The sequence below is a fragment of the Aethalodelphis obliquidens genome, unplaced genomic scaffold (assembly GCF_003676395.1).
Source record: "Aethalodelphis obliquidens isolate GAN/ISIS:26980383/991018 unplaced genomic scaffold, ASM367639v1 scaffold4, whole genome shotgun sequence".
NCBI classification, from domain to species: Eukaryota; Metazoa; Chordata; class Mammalia; order Artiodactyla; family Delphinidae; genus Aethalodelphis; species Aethalodelphis obliquidens.
This window is the reverse complement of record NW_020837948.1, coordinates 58,897,795-58,912,616: the sequence shown is the minus strand read 5'-3', so window position 1 is coordinate 58,912,616 and position 14,822 is coordinate 58,897,795. Positions and strand designations below refer to the sequence as shown.

General features: G+C 46.9%; 1 protein-coding gene across 1 annotated transcript; it reads right to left on the bottom strand.

Annotated features, from left to right (window-relative positions):
- Positions 1–1,219: 1,219 nt before the first annotated feature.
- On the bottom strand, positions 1,220–14,515 carry ENC1 (ectodermal-neural cortex 1). Its single transcript, XM_027100836.1, has 3 exons — positions 14,058–14,515; positions 8,037–9,851; positions 1,220–4,075 (listed from the first exon to the last, which is right to left on the bottom strand). Exon 2 carries the CDS (start codon positions 9,836–9,838, stop codon positions 8,069–8,071), a length of 1,770 nt encoding a protein of 589 aa, XP_026956637.1. The 5' UTR covers positions 9,839–9,851; positions 14,058–14,515; the 3' UTR covers positions 1,220–4,075; positions 8,037–8,068.
- Between the last annotated feature and the right edge of the window lie 307 nt (positions 14,516–14,822).

The window sequence follows — 14,822 nt, the reverse complement described above, 5'->3', positions numbered from 1 at the left end:
TAGGGATACTGTCCCAGCCGTGGACTGCCGGCCTCCAAAGGGTTTCACCACTGTGGTTAAACCACCATGGCCAGGTTTCTATTACATGCAGCTGAAGGCAATCCAAACGAATACAGCCGCTGCTTGGCGTGACGTGAACCTCTGAATGAACTGAAATTTCCAAACAACTGAAAATTAGGAATTTGAAGTATCTTCTTTTAATCTGTCTACACATCCCAACTGAGATGATAAAGAAAAAAAACTCCCGAGAATGAAGAGTCGGTTCCCAATCATCTCTACATGAATTATTCTCAACCCTTCTGAGGACTGGTGTCATATATGGTGTCACCAACAGGGTTTCCATGGGTCGTCAGCACCGTGCACCAAGGTGTCTGAGGACTCTTGTCAGAGTCATTTATTCTCAAAGCTTGGCTCTAGACCAGCCTCACCCAGCACAGGACTGAATGATGCTTCTGTAAAACCTGAGGCATCTGCTCTGGCATCTTGGTCCAAGTCCAAGGGCGGTAATTGTATTCTGCCTACTTGTGAGATCTCCTAGATTTCTAATTAGGTAGTATTTATGTTCTCTCCAAAAAAGCTTATGCCCAATGTTGCTCTGCCCATTAAAACAACAAGGGGTCCACCCTAAGTGATAAAGGAGCATCTCATTGTGACACGAAGCCGTCATGAGGTGGAAGAAGGAGGCTTCCTCTGGCTTTACAATGAGCCAGCTGGGATGGCGGCTTTCCACTTGGAAGAAGCTAAGTATACCAGAGGGGTTAAACTTGTGGTTTTCTGTGCCATTTCAGAGAAATAATGTGCACATATTCCCACTCACTTGAAATGATTCTAAGGTCATGTCAGATGAAAAGAGGACTGAACTACAGCCCCTTCTCTCACAGCTTTCCTAACAAAATATATCCCACACGATGAGTATAGAAACTAAATTCCTTCTACATACTAAGTATGCTGTCTCATCATTGCATAGTACATGACTTTATATTCTAAGCTATCAACAACCCTAACTGAGGTAGTTTTGGTTCGCTTAAATATTCTAAAAGGTCAAAAATTTAAATGATTTAATGTGCAAAATTGCTTTCATAAATGGACGTAACTAAATGGTGAAATAGAAGACAACCAAAAAAATTTGAAATGCTCCTCTTTTGGATTAAACTAGAAAAAGCACAAGTTTTCAGTGCCTAAAATTATGTTGTATTCAAATAAAGACCCATATTCACGATGAAGAGAAAATCTCTAATAATTTATTTGACCTTCAGTTTCACATTGTGAAAAAAAAATAACAGTTTTACAAAACCTCAAAAATGTAGTAGCAAACAAGTACATATGAACACGAACACTTTACTTCTTCAACTTATACAGTTTTGTATGTGAACCACATATTCAATAGTCAAGAGAGGGATATTATTCAGCTCTAATCATTCTTATTCAGACAGGTGTCAAGCCCAGAGAAAAGGGGGCTACACAATTATACCAGAAGTGGAAGGCTGCCCTTTGTTATCCGTTTCCACAGCAACCAGTCCACAGAATAAGAAGAACCTTCTCTGTCTTATGCCAAGGTTTTTGTGTGCACTGTGCTGTGAATTGTATTTGCTTCAAAGTGTAGGACGTTTCACAGGGTGAGAATGGTCAAGTAGTGAGCCCAAATGCCTCCATCAATTCAAAGAGCGGGGAGTCCAGAAAGTTCCCTGCAGGCTGGGGGCCCACCCTGACCACAGCTCCCTCTGGCTCACACACAGCAATTAATAGAGAATTCAAGGACAGACCACAACTTTGAAACAACTGCAAAAAATTCACCCTGCTTTCAAAAGCCACGCAGTGACACCCACATGTTGGCAGATTTGCATCATAAACTACGGAGCTGTAACCGCTACAATATACTGCCAGGGTACAATCAGACGTTTGCATTGTTTAGAACAGGGGTCCCCAACCCCCGGGCCGTGGACTGGTATCGGTCCTAGGCCCATTAGGAACTGGGCCGCACAGCAGGAGGTGAGCGGAGGGCAAGCGAGTGAAGCTTCATCTGCGGCTCCCCGCCGCTCCCCACTGCTCGCATTACCTCCTGAACCGTTCCCCACGCCTCCCACCCCCGTCCGTGGAAATATTGTCTTCCACGAAACTGGTCCCTGGTGCCAAAAAGGTTGGGGACCGCTGGATTAGAACACATCTAGCAGTGAGGAGCTGACTACCGCAAAGTATTGAGACCCTTTGATTCCAACCGTTCATTTATTTTGGTCCAACTATAACCCATTTATTCACGGCACGAACAGACATGTACAATTAGTCTAATATATTCAGGTGGAGAGAAATGTGAAGGATTCATCTGTCATTAGACGATGCAAACACACGATGTCAAAGGTTATTGGTCTTAAACCCTATTTTCTAAAATACGGTAATGAGAGAAACAGCAACGAAAGCAGTGCGAATTGCAAACGCTGAGCTTCCCCGGACACCTGTGAGGAAGCACCTATGAGTCTACCACTAATAACTATCACGGCACGTGTTTAGGAAACAAGCACTTGAACTAGCAAAGAACGTATTCACAACTGATTCCCAACTCTCCCAGAAAGCCTCTCAGCAAGGGCCACTGCTTACAATTCTTTGGTGTTTGGGGGCCATATGTGTCACTTTTGTGCACCAAAGAGTTCTTTTAGAGACTTACCTAAGAGGGAGCACTAAAGTATACATTGTACCCATGTGAATATTGCCTTGGAGAACTTTTAGCACTTGCTAAACCCTACAGCAGGAAGAGAGAAGGACCCATCCAGGTCAAGTAAATCCGGTGAGTGAATTAATTTCCATCGGTGAGTGTTTCGTTTTCTCCTGTTAACTGTGGTTATGGCCAAGCATTCTCATAGGGTAATAAATAGATAAATAAATAAACTTTGGACAATGCCTTTACCTGTGCCCTATATACAGAACTAGTCCATAGCATTTTCCAGGATTTCAGGATGTTACACAGAGGAGAAAAACAACAACAACAACAAAAGAACAACTGCCAAGCGATTTGGTCCTTTCCAAGTTTCAGTAGCTGAGATTGAAGCGAGTGAATCGGACAGGAAGGAGAAGGGCAGAAAGAAGCCTTCTCTTGCCCCAGGAGCCATTGGCAGGACCACAGCCCACAAAACCCCAGTCAAAGTTGATGAGTCTGAGAAAAATGACCTTCATGCTTTCTCTACCTCTAGGATGTAACTTACGTTTCTGTCTTGTAATCCTTCCCTGTCTTGACATTTACAAAATCCCACCCCCCACCCTTCCCAACCCACCCTCCAGTTATATTCCTAATTGTAACTCCAAAGTTTTCACTTTTGTGCAGCAGAGCACATCATAACAGCCACAAAATTGTGCAAAACGTACAACCATTCACACGCGTCCATACACGTGAAGACAACTGCAAGCATCGTTTCAGCATGCAGGCCTCAAACAATAAATAGCTAAGTCTACAACAAGTTTCTTACCAGCCAAGGGAAAGTTTAAAGTCACTTATAAATAGAAAAGAACATCTACCAAACAGCTACAACAATGGCCCCATTGTTCAGAAACGTTCCTGGGGAGCACAGCCCCTCGGAGATTGTCGTGGAGTCCACTGGTCCTCACTCTGCAGCCAGCCCAGCAAGCGTCCCTCCAGGCCCCCCAGTCGGGCTTTCAATCTCCAACAGCAGCTGGTGTGGAGGCTTCAAGCTTGCTCCTCAGAGAGAGGTGACAACCATTTCAAATTTTACACATAAATGGTGGAACCCATGGAAATCAAATGCTGAATATGGTACAGCAAGGGAAAAGGGCCGGCTTTTCTCTCCCTTTGAGGGGCTGATTAATGCTGACATTAATCCACAATTACAAGACAAGGACTAGATCACAGGTTCGTTCATTCATATTTAAACCATGTGCCTCTTGCACTGAAAACCCCACCCCCCTCCCCCTCCCCCCTTCCTTCAAGTCCAGTTAGAAGCATTTACAAGGTGTGGTGGATTGGACTGTAGCAACTTCTTTTCCTTTTCCTTTTCTTTCTCTTCATTCAACTTGGCCTCTGCAAAGTAGAGATCCCATCTTGTCTCATTGAGGGATGGAGTCAGCTAAACTAGAGGAAAAGGAAAATGTTTTGTTAGTCTCAAAATCTGAAAAAAAAATTAAACTTGGGACAGAGTAGGTCAATATGGCTTCCAAAGGTCTTAATGACACATTCGGTAGGTGCATTCATGCATGCAGATGGCCCAACAAAAACCGTGGTATCCGAAGAAAGATCTTTGCTTCTTTCCTAAACATATATACGTTTAAAGTTCAAACCTATACATCTAGGTGCTGTTACGAGTTGCCTTCTTCTGCTTCCGACATTCATAATTCCTCTCCACAGTTAAACAGAGCCACTGTAAAGTGATCACCAGAGGGTCACAAGAGATTCCTTGGCCAATCCCCTCCCCGCACCCCCCCCCACCCGCCTTGGGCCCATTTACCATAAAGGATTCCAAATTAAATTTATTCACCATATAGAAGGCAGACATATTAATCCTCTTATTTAAATGCATCTCTGCTATTCATTACGGCAGAAATCAGTCTCGCTTTCTTTCACATGACAGCATACCAGGCCTCACCAGCCCAGGGCTGGAGTTTATTCTCCAAGTTCATCAGTCCACACTTAGGAGACTCGGGCTGTGGTATGCAGTGTTATTAGCTACAGAATCAACCACCATCAAACGTGAATATAAATTCAAGGTGCCATAACCACGAAGCCTGCACATTTCATGGGAGCTGCTGTTTCCCACACCGCCCATCCTTCCCGTTTAGTTAAGTCTAATTTTACAGAAGGAGACTTTGCAGAGGGCTTTTGTCTTTCAAATGCTCACCCTGTCTGTTCTTGGAGCCCATTTCCAGCCCTAGCATAAGAGTCTGCAGCCCCAGTGCTGAAACTCGAAGTACAGACAGAGGGAATTCAGGAGGGGCGCTCATCCCTTGCACTGACTTCTTACTCCTGTGTGTCCGGAAGTCTGATCCATTTCATTAGTTGTTTCTTTTGGCAGTTTCGTAACGGTGATTCAAGCTTTCAAGACATTCCTTAGACTACGGGTGTCATCGCCCACCCTCACCTCCTTGAAACCCCTACAGCAACATTAGGCCTAAAGAATGTATCTTGTGATAATATGAAATGTGAAGATGTTGCACACTCAAACAGAAAAACAAAAAACCCCCAAACAAAACCACCACTAAAAAGGGGGGCCGGGAACAAAGCAAACCAAAATCCAAACGCCGTCAAGTTGGGGGCCACACAGCACCATGAAAATGGAGCGAAATCAGAAGTAATTTCCTCTTTGTCCCTTCCCGGCAGCTGGGAGCAGCTGGAGAGAGTTAAAATCTCCTTGGTGGATAGGCTTTTAGACCTAGGGAAACCTTTTGTTAACACTGTATTAATTCGGGTAGCACCTACATGTGGAGGGCGAAGCCAGGTCCCGGAAGCGTCCGCAGCTCAGGACTGATACCTACACGGCACCTCTTTTAAGTCACTGCATCCGGCTCAAGTGTTTTAACGCTATCTTGTGTGTAGTAAACTTTAGAAATTTAAACCAACATTCTCTCCGTCGGAAACTCCAACAGTGGCTTTGATCAGCTCCACGCCACCCTTTAAAAAGGCGAACCTGGCCCTGTCGAATTTCCTTATTCTGTGCTTGACTCTCTGGCTAAGAGCACCAAGGGCAGAGGGGATGTTGTTTCGAATATAACCGAACACTTTATTTGTTCCATTTCCCAGGGACCGGACATGTGTGATTAGGTTCAAATACCCAGGAGAGGGTGAATTCGAGTGTTTGCCAACATACTCACTCTGGGCTGAGAGAGGAGGTACCAAAAATGAAGTATAAAGATAACAAGCTGATAATAGTCAAAGAAACCTCATTTTCGCATGACACACAAAGCTAATTCCACCGCGAGCTAAGGTCTAAATTGAAGGGAGGAAAGAAAACTAATACGAGTATTGAACACTTAATATGTACCACGCACTGGCTAGGTATTTTCACGCCTTTCTTTTCTTTTTCCTCATTTATCAATTCACCCAAGTCTGAACTGGGACAGATCTCAAGGAAAGCACAATTCGAATCACTCATTTGACAAAGGAGATCTCTGATGTGCAGAGAGGTCCAGACTCCACAGCTAGAAACAGAATGTACATGTGGTCTCTCTCTTTTCTACCTATATGACATATAGGATGCCAGCCACTTCCAAGGATGCCAGCCAGTTACCATTTGGATGTACCGCCACCATCACTGGCAATTTTTAAGGCTCTCCTATGCAAATATAGTCAGTTTTGGACTAACACCCAGTTTAGTGCACTGTTAATTGATGCTTTTGCCTAGAAGGTCCTTTAAACCTTCTTTAGAGTTGAGTAATGCATTCATATCGCAAATGAAATAACCCCTTTCAGAGCATTTGTTTATTCAGGATTATTGAGATGCCAGCAAGGCTGCAAAAACCAGTTTGTAGCCCCATTTGCTCCCCAGAGGACGGTTCTGACAGTCCCTGCTCCTTTGAAGGAGTCTCAGTCCAGGAAAACATTACATTACTAAGAACTGTACTAACTGTAATGGGCTGGAGGAGATAACTGAAGCAATGAAAGAAACAGAACGATTACATGTGAAAGGGAGGCCAGTTTTACTGGTGTTTCTAAATGAGCTGTAAGAGATGAGGAAAGAAAAGACAAATGAGTCCAAACCCCTCTTTGCTAGAAGGTCCCCTTCAAAGGTGTGAAACATACTAGGGAACACAGAACCAAACCTTTCCAAGGAAGGAGTTCATTTTCCCAGCAGTTCCTCCAAAGCAGATTTTTAAATTTTATTCTCTTATTATTAGTAATGAGCCCATTAGTCACCAAAACAAATCAATCCATGTGTTCTGTGCTACACTTAGATACGCTTAAGTGATTCCGGGGCCAATCCTGAGAATGCTTTATTTTAACAGCAGCAAAGCGGCCATTAGCTTCCCGAACCCTGAACTGTGTAGGCCTATTAATTATTTGAGCCAAGAGTATTATATACTCTTAAGTACACAAGACAACCATTATGTACCCAGATATATGACACAGAAACACAACTTTTGTTCGCCCTGACAATGGGGTCAGCTTGACTGATTAACTCTGAAAAGCTGCAGGAAGGGCAGTTTAGATGGCTCCGTGTGTCCATACATCAGACAAGCTTATACAATGCAGGTGCAACCTTTATAAGGACAGACCTAGACTTCTCAAAAGTTAATAAATGCCCTAAAGGGGGCTATCTGTGGGGGGGGGGGGTAGAAGGAAAAACCTTTAAAATAAGCTAATGAATAATTCTGGACAGAATACAATGGGAATAATTTTCAGCATTCAATTTTTTAAACCCCACTTCATTCTAAAAAGGGTTTGAGGAAGTTAAATTTAAAAATCTACAATTATTTCCTGGGGTGATAACAATGTGAAGTTTATTAAGTAGCCATTCGGCGCGACCTCAAGTGCTTACGTTCTAGAGCCAGACTGCCTGGGTTGATGTCTTGACCAACCCTTCCGCCTGCTAAGCCCTATGACCTTGAGCAACTTACTTAACCCCTGTGCACATCAGGTGTTTTCATCTACGAAGTGCTCTCATAATAACATCCCACAGGGTTGTTGTAGGGACCAAATGAAATGATCCATGGGAAACACACAGCCCAGCTGCCGGCACACAGGGAGGGCTCGGGAGACAAGGTTCCCAACCTGGCCGTAATTAGAATCACTGAAGAACTTTCTAAAAATGCTAATGCCTGGGTCCCACCCAGACCTAATGAAACCCAGCCTCTGGAGTGGGCAGGTTTCAAAAAGCTCTTTGGGAGACTCTGAGGCCCAATAAAGGCTGAGAAGCACTGCCTTACGTTGGGTTGCAGCTGTGGTCAACACAAGTGTTTAAGTTCCGGGGTACAAGTGCTCTTATTTGTAGTTCATGTAGAACCTCTATAAGATGCGCTATGTATGGAGCCTGTTTCACTCATGTACGGGCTCACACAGCTAGCTCAACTATACGGATACTTACAGCTAAACTGGCTCTTACCTTACGCTCACTCTCTTTAGGATGCATTGTGTTTAAGAGGGCAGATGTTTCCAGGTGCTGACGAACGCAGTAGGGATCAGCGAATACGGGACCGTGGTTATGCTGTTCCACGCGTCCAACGTTGGATCGTAGCAGTCCAGAGTTTTGCATCGCTGAATGCCAAAGTACCCTCCAACCACGTAGAGTTTGTTTCCGGAGGCCACAGCGTGGCAGCTCATCCGCTTTGCTGTCACGTCTCCCACCTTGGTCCACTGGTAAGTCTCGCTATTGAATTTATAAGCAGAGCAGGCGGAGAACTCGGTATCTCCCCCCATAATAAAAATCTGGTTACCCAGCACAGCTGCCGCCGTGTAACGCCAGGGTTGGGGACAGGTGGCCGGGACCGTCCACCTGTTTTCGCACTGATCGTAACACTGAACCTTGGGGAGCTTGTCATGACTGACGCTGGTACCTCCGAAAGCAAACAGCTTGAGCTTGGCACTCACCACTGCGGCATTGCTGACCCCTTCTCGGAGAGGGGCCACCATGGTCCATTTGTTGGTTGTGGGGTCATAATGTTCGACTTGCTTTAGAGAGACTGAGGGGGAGGCCGGGAGGCAGCCAGTGGCAGCAGTGTGCCCCCCGACCACGTACAGGCAGTGCTTCAGTTCAGCAGAGCCATGGCCAAACCTGGCCACCAGCATGGGGGCCGCCTTGGACCACTCCTCATGCAGGGTATCATAAACCCAGACATCTTTCGAGACTCCATTCTCAGACCCTCGCCCCCCAGTAATGTATACTTTGCAGCCAATTGCACAGGCACTGAACTCTTTTCTCGGGCTGGGGATGTCGGCCTTGGGAATGATCTCTTTGGCCTTCTGGTCGACCAGATACAGCTTGTCACACATGAAAGTCTGTCCTCCCAAGAGGAAGAGGGCATGGCCGGTTTTCCGGGGCCGGGCACAGAGGCTGGTCACCACGCCGTCGTTCTGCAGGATTTTCAGCTTGCACCTGATGGCCTCTTCCACGATCTCCTTGCTCTTCCTCTGCTTAGTGATGAGCTCCTCCATGGCCACATTCTCCATGAGATAGATGGCCGGCAGCAGAGCCAGCCTCACCGTCTGCAACAGCTCCGGGAGATAGCAGTAGCGCTTCTTCAGGTCGTAGCTGATCCAGTTAATTGCAGACTCGTACACAAGTCTTTCGTCTTCCGTCTCCAGCTCTTCACTGGACAGGAGCTGCACTACCATGTCCTGAGGCAGCTGGAGGAAATCTTCGTTCTTCCTGATGGTCTGGAAATTGCTGAGACACATCCTCCAGGAGAGCTCGTACAGCTTGGTGCACTGGTGCGCGTCGGACAGCAGCAGCATGCCCAGGCAGTTGGTGGGGTGCAGGTTCTTTTCTAGGAACTCAGCGCAGGCATCCCGGATGTCCTGAAACTCCAGCATGTCGCCAGCTTCCAGGAGCGATTCCGCGTTTTCTTCATTGATGATGACCCGGGAGGAGTAAGCGTAGTCGAGGAGCAGCTCCAAGACTTCCGGGTGGATGGAGTTGTCGAAGTTGACTTCGCTGTCCTGGCTCTCCTTCAGGCCGCCGCTGAACATGGCTTCAAAGTAGCGGCTGCACGCGGCCAGCACTGCCCGGTGACACGGGAAGGTCCTATTTCCGGCATGAAGAAGGACATCGGTGAAGAGACGCTGCTGGCGTAACAGGTTCAGGTGAGTGAGGACACTGTCCGCGTAGGAAGACTTGTGGAACAGATAGATGTTAATGGAGCCACTGCTGGCCCTGGACTTGCGGTTCTCGTGCACGCTGACGGACATTTTGTTTCCACTCCTGAAAAACAAAACACAACTATTGAGCCTGATGCTCTCAGTGTTCAGAACGGCCGAACCAAACCAGCAATTGTTTTGGACAGAGGAAACAGAACACTTCGCTGTTGGCCCTGCCACCCTGCTGTTCTGAATATTGGACAGTCAGGCCTATACAAAGTCAGAGACGGCTACCTACCTATAAGGAAAGACACTTATCATAATACTGTTGAGCTATTTAAACTATACACTGTTTAAAAAAAAAACAAACAAGCACTGCTTAAGAGCAGGTTCATCTTGGAAAACCTGATTGCCAACTTGCAGGATATTGAAGTCCTTGAGAATGTAAGTCAGCAGAAGCCAAGAGGAGCAAGGTCACATTCTCACAGCTCCCTGCCCTGGTCCAGCTGATTCACGGCTGGCCACCTGAAATGCCAGGCCTCCAGCTCTTGTAATGCCGGGATGGGCACAGGCTTTAATACCCTATGCAAGCATCATAAAGCCATGTGTAAAACAAATACCTACTAATTAATTCCATTAAGAATTCCTTTGGTAAGACCCAGTGCCTTACCAAAGTAAGTGCAGTAAATGGGAAATGTAACATTAAAACCACAGGCTTAGGCCAACTTCTAAAATGACCAAACCTTTATTTATCATTACAGATAATTTGTAACTAGACACCTCTACCACTACAGCATCCTGAAAGAGCCCCAATATAAACACAACCATATACTGATCAGCAAGCTATCGTGGAAACAGGATAGATTCTGGCCACAGTCACCACTCCCCTTTCCTGCTCCGGACAGCTTCCAAAGTGGCGATTCGGGCACAGAAAGGGAAGAATATTTTGAGTAGCAAAGTCAGGAGTTCTGTTGTTCTGTTCTCCCTGCTTTAAATCAAATCTTAGAAAACCAGTTGCAAGAACAAAGGATGTATCCACCCATCTCTCTTGATTAAACAGGGCATCACCAGGGCCATTCTTGTGTACCTGCAAACGCTGGCACCTGCATCTAGGGAGTCCAAAATGCAAATGTCACTTTATCTAAATCAAAACACACACGTGTGTGTGTATGTGTATTGCCTGCCATTGTTAATTTAGGGCCACTCTAGAATTTATTTGCTGACTAGAGTGTTTTCCTCAGTATCTAAATGGAAATTATAGCAGAACCGAATGCTCTCTTTGGCTTTCCTCAGTAATCAAACTGTAGGCTAAAGATACAGGACATGCCTATCACCTGTCTTCAAAAACTGAACCATCTTTTTCCTTTTTCACCCTACCCTTCTGTTACTTCAAAGAAATAATAGCTTCAAGAACCTGCCTGTCAAAGGATTCCTAGGGAAACTGTTTATCCCAGGAGGGTAAACTGCGTGGTTACAGTATCTGTTCCAAACATGGAACAGCCAGTCCTTAGGGCAGAGCTGAAACCCAAGGCCTGCTAGTTTCCTTCAACCTGAGCAGCGGAAGCAAGGCAGGCGCAGAAAACAACAGAGGCAGGTACCTAACTTGCCTTTGACACACTGGCCTCATACTATTAGGAGTTGCAACTTGTTTTCTTTCATTCTGGGCATGTAACTTTTCACTGTGAGTAAACGTGACTTAGTGGAAGAAAATAAACAACAGAGTCCTAGGGCTCTGGTGTTAAGAAGCCTTTACGAAGCACCTATCAGTCTCCACAGTGACTTGGGCTTTGACAAATGGTGAGAAGGCAAGCATCACCGCAACCCTCAAGCTAAGCCTCTATGGTCTAGTCCATTTTACCCAATGCCCAATGCTCCTAAGAGCAAGTGACAGGACCCTACGTGAATACACTAGGTTCTCCAATGTGTTAAAACAGTATTAGCATCCCTGCTGTTCTACTGCTGTAGTCATCACTTGCATTAGTACATTCAAGCTGAAATTCTTTGAGAAAGATTTTAAGCCTAAACCTCAAAAGATGGTATAAATATTCCTATGCCTTATACAGAAAGGTGCAAGAATTCCAAATGAGTAGCTATGCTTTTTTTTTTTTAAGCTAATGCTTCCAAAGCAACCTCCAAAGCTTCCTCCTGTGGATGGACCTAGAGATTATCATACAAAGTAAGGGAAAGACAAATACCATATGATATTGCTTATATGTGGAACCTAAAAAAAGATACAAATGAACTTATTTACAAAACAGAAATAGACTCACAGACAAAACAAACGTATGGTTACCAAAGGGGAAAGGGGGAGGAGGGATAAATTAGGATTTTGGGATTGAAATATACACACTACTATATATAAAATAGATAACCAACAAGGATCTACTGTATAGCACAGGGAAATATACTCAATGTCTTGTAATAACCTATAATGGAAAAGAATCTAAAAAAGTATATATATATTATATATATAATATATATATAATGAATCACTTTGCTGTACACCTGAAACTAACAGCATTGTAAACCAACTATACTTCAATTAAAAAACAACAAAAAAAGGGCTTCCCTGGTGGTGCAGTGGCTAAGAATCCACCTGCCAATGCAGGGGACAGGGGTTCAAGCCCTGGTCCGGGAAGATCCCACATGCCACGGAGCAACTAAGCCTGTGCGCCACAACTACTGAAGCCTATGCGCCTAGAGCCCATGCTCCGCAACAAGAGAAGCCACCGCAATGAGAAGCCCCCGCATCGCAACAAAGAGTAGCCCCCGCTCGCAGCAACCAGAGGAAGCCTGCGCACAGCAATGAAGACCCAACGAAGCCAAAAATTAATTAATTAATTAATTAATTTTTTAAAAAAAAGTTTCCTTCTTTCCGGCTAACAGTGAATGCAGCTCTGACGGAAGAATGAGGCTGCACAAGGTACATAAGCACCAAAGTGCCTGCAGACTGAGCTGGAATTACACCCACCCGGCCCGGAAGGCGTTTCCCTAAGCAGTGTAAAACAACACTCACAGCTAGGCTTACGCTTAACAAAACAGTTTAGAAGACCTTGGGATATAGGATCTGCATCTCTTTGCATCCTGTGTTTATGCTCCTGTATTTCCCAGGTAGGTTCATAAAGCCAGCAGAAAGAGCCTAGCCTGTCACCTTGGATGCCACCCAGAGGGAGAAGTGTGTCAGTCAAAATCCAACAATCTTGCAGCAATATTTGATTAAAATAAAAGGTAAACTTGAAGACCCAAGGGAAACGACTTGCCTTCTAGTTTAAAATTATGCAAATGTGAGAACGTCAGCAGAAACCACGTATACAGCCACTAAACACACCTTCAACATGAAATGAATCATCCTTCTGGCATTTTATTAAGTCCCCAGAGAAATAATATTTGCATGCCAAGTTAAGTAGCAAAAACACACACACATATACTTAACCTGCCTCTACAAAGAAGGGGAAAAGGGCTGCTATTACCAGTGAACATCAAAAGAGATTCTAGCTACAGTAACTTCAGTTCACTTAATGCTCTTTAACCAGGCTCTGGGCCTCCAATACTTAGCGGCGTGTCACATTTCTTTGGGTTTTAAACCTGATCTCAATGCAATCAAAGGAGAAACTAGGCAGATTTTCTCGGACATTCATATTATTGATAACAACGGAACATTATAAAGAGATTGTTAACAAGAAAAGCATTTTACTATACAGTCCTCTATAACACCTGTAACGCTCTTTAACACTCTGGCCATGCCTGTGAGGGCGACACCACACACACGCCAAGTTCAACGGTTCATCTCCACCCTGCCCACCAATTCCTATCCTTCGAAACTAAGCATGGTAAAACTGAATACTTCCATGAGAAAAAACTAATTTTTCAGAAACCAGTTTTCATTCATTCCCTACAGACATCTGGCCGCAGTGAACGTGCCCTCACTAGGGGTGTCTGCGCGTGGCCCTATTGCTCACCGTGCCGGGTAGGGTGCAACGTGGACCAACAATCCCGCGCGCTCGACAATGCTCTTTCCGCTGGGGGGGGGGGGGGGGGGGGGCGGGGGGGATTGATCGTATTCCGGCTCAGCTCCTAGCTCTCCAGCAGCTCGCCCGGGCGGCGCGCCACCGAGAGGAGCCCCCTCCAGCAATGCCCGGCTCTTCTTGCTGTGGGAGGGCAGCGGTGGACACCAGGTCTCCGCCCCGAGAACAGCTCCCCACCGCCGCCTAAGTCGGAGCTCCAGGCTCCGGGGCGCACACACACCCCTCGCGATCACACCCCGCAGGCCAGGCAGCCCCTGAAACCCGGCGGCGCCCGCAACAGGTCCGCGGCGGTAGGGGAGACTTACAACAGTGGCGACCAGACACAGTGCACGACCGGCTGGGTTCTTGCCTCGGTCACCGGGTAGGGAGGGGACGGAGCGGACGTCTCAGCCCCAGGAAGCAACAGCGACTGACCGGGCGAAGGGAGCGCGCATGTAACTCTGGCTCGCGGTCTGGTTACCGCGGGCGGATCGCCGCGGCCTCACGATCCCCACGTCGCGGACTCTGCGCCCGCCACCCGCGGAGCAGCTCCCGGAGTGAGCTCCGGAGGCGAGAGCGAGCCCCCGGCTGCAGGCGCCGCTGAAGGAGGCGGGCTGTACCCTCGCGGGAGGGAGCTGGAAAGCGCCTTGCGCGCCGGCGGCCGCCTGGCGTCTCGACTCGGCCTCTGCAGCGCTACCGCCGTGCCGCCTCCTCTCAGGCTTCCCGAGCACTCTGCGCCCGGCCGCCCAGCGCCCGGCTATAAGCGGAGCGGCGGGGAGGGAGGGGAGGGGAGGGGAGGGGAGGGAGGGGAGAGGGCGCGTAGGCAAAAAGTGACACCAGGGGAGGGAGGGAGGAAGCGCGTGAATGCGGCCAGCGGAGAAGAAGGAGGAGGAGGAAGGGAAGGAGGACAAGAGTCGGAGGAGAGTGTGTCGAGGGAGTTAGTCGTGAGAGGAAGCGGGGGAGGGGGCTGTGGCGAGTGGAGAGAGACAAAGCGCACGCGGAATCTCAGCCAAGAGCAGCTGCAACCCTCGGGGATCGCGAATAAAACAAGTTTTCCTGCGTCGGTGTGTCTGCGTCTCTAGCCCAGCCGG

Excerpts from the sequence above, each read along its gene's own strand:
- ENC1 (XM_027100836.1), bottom strand. The coding sequence starts at position 9,838 with ATGTCCGTCAGCGTGCACGAGAACCGCAAGTCCAGGGCCAGCAGTGGC.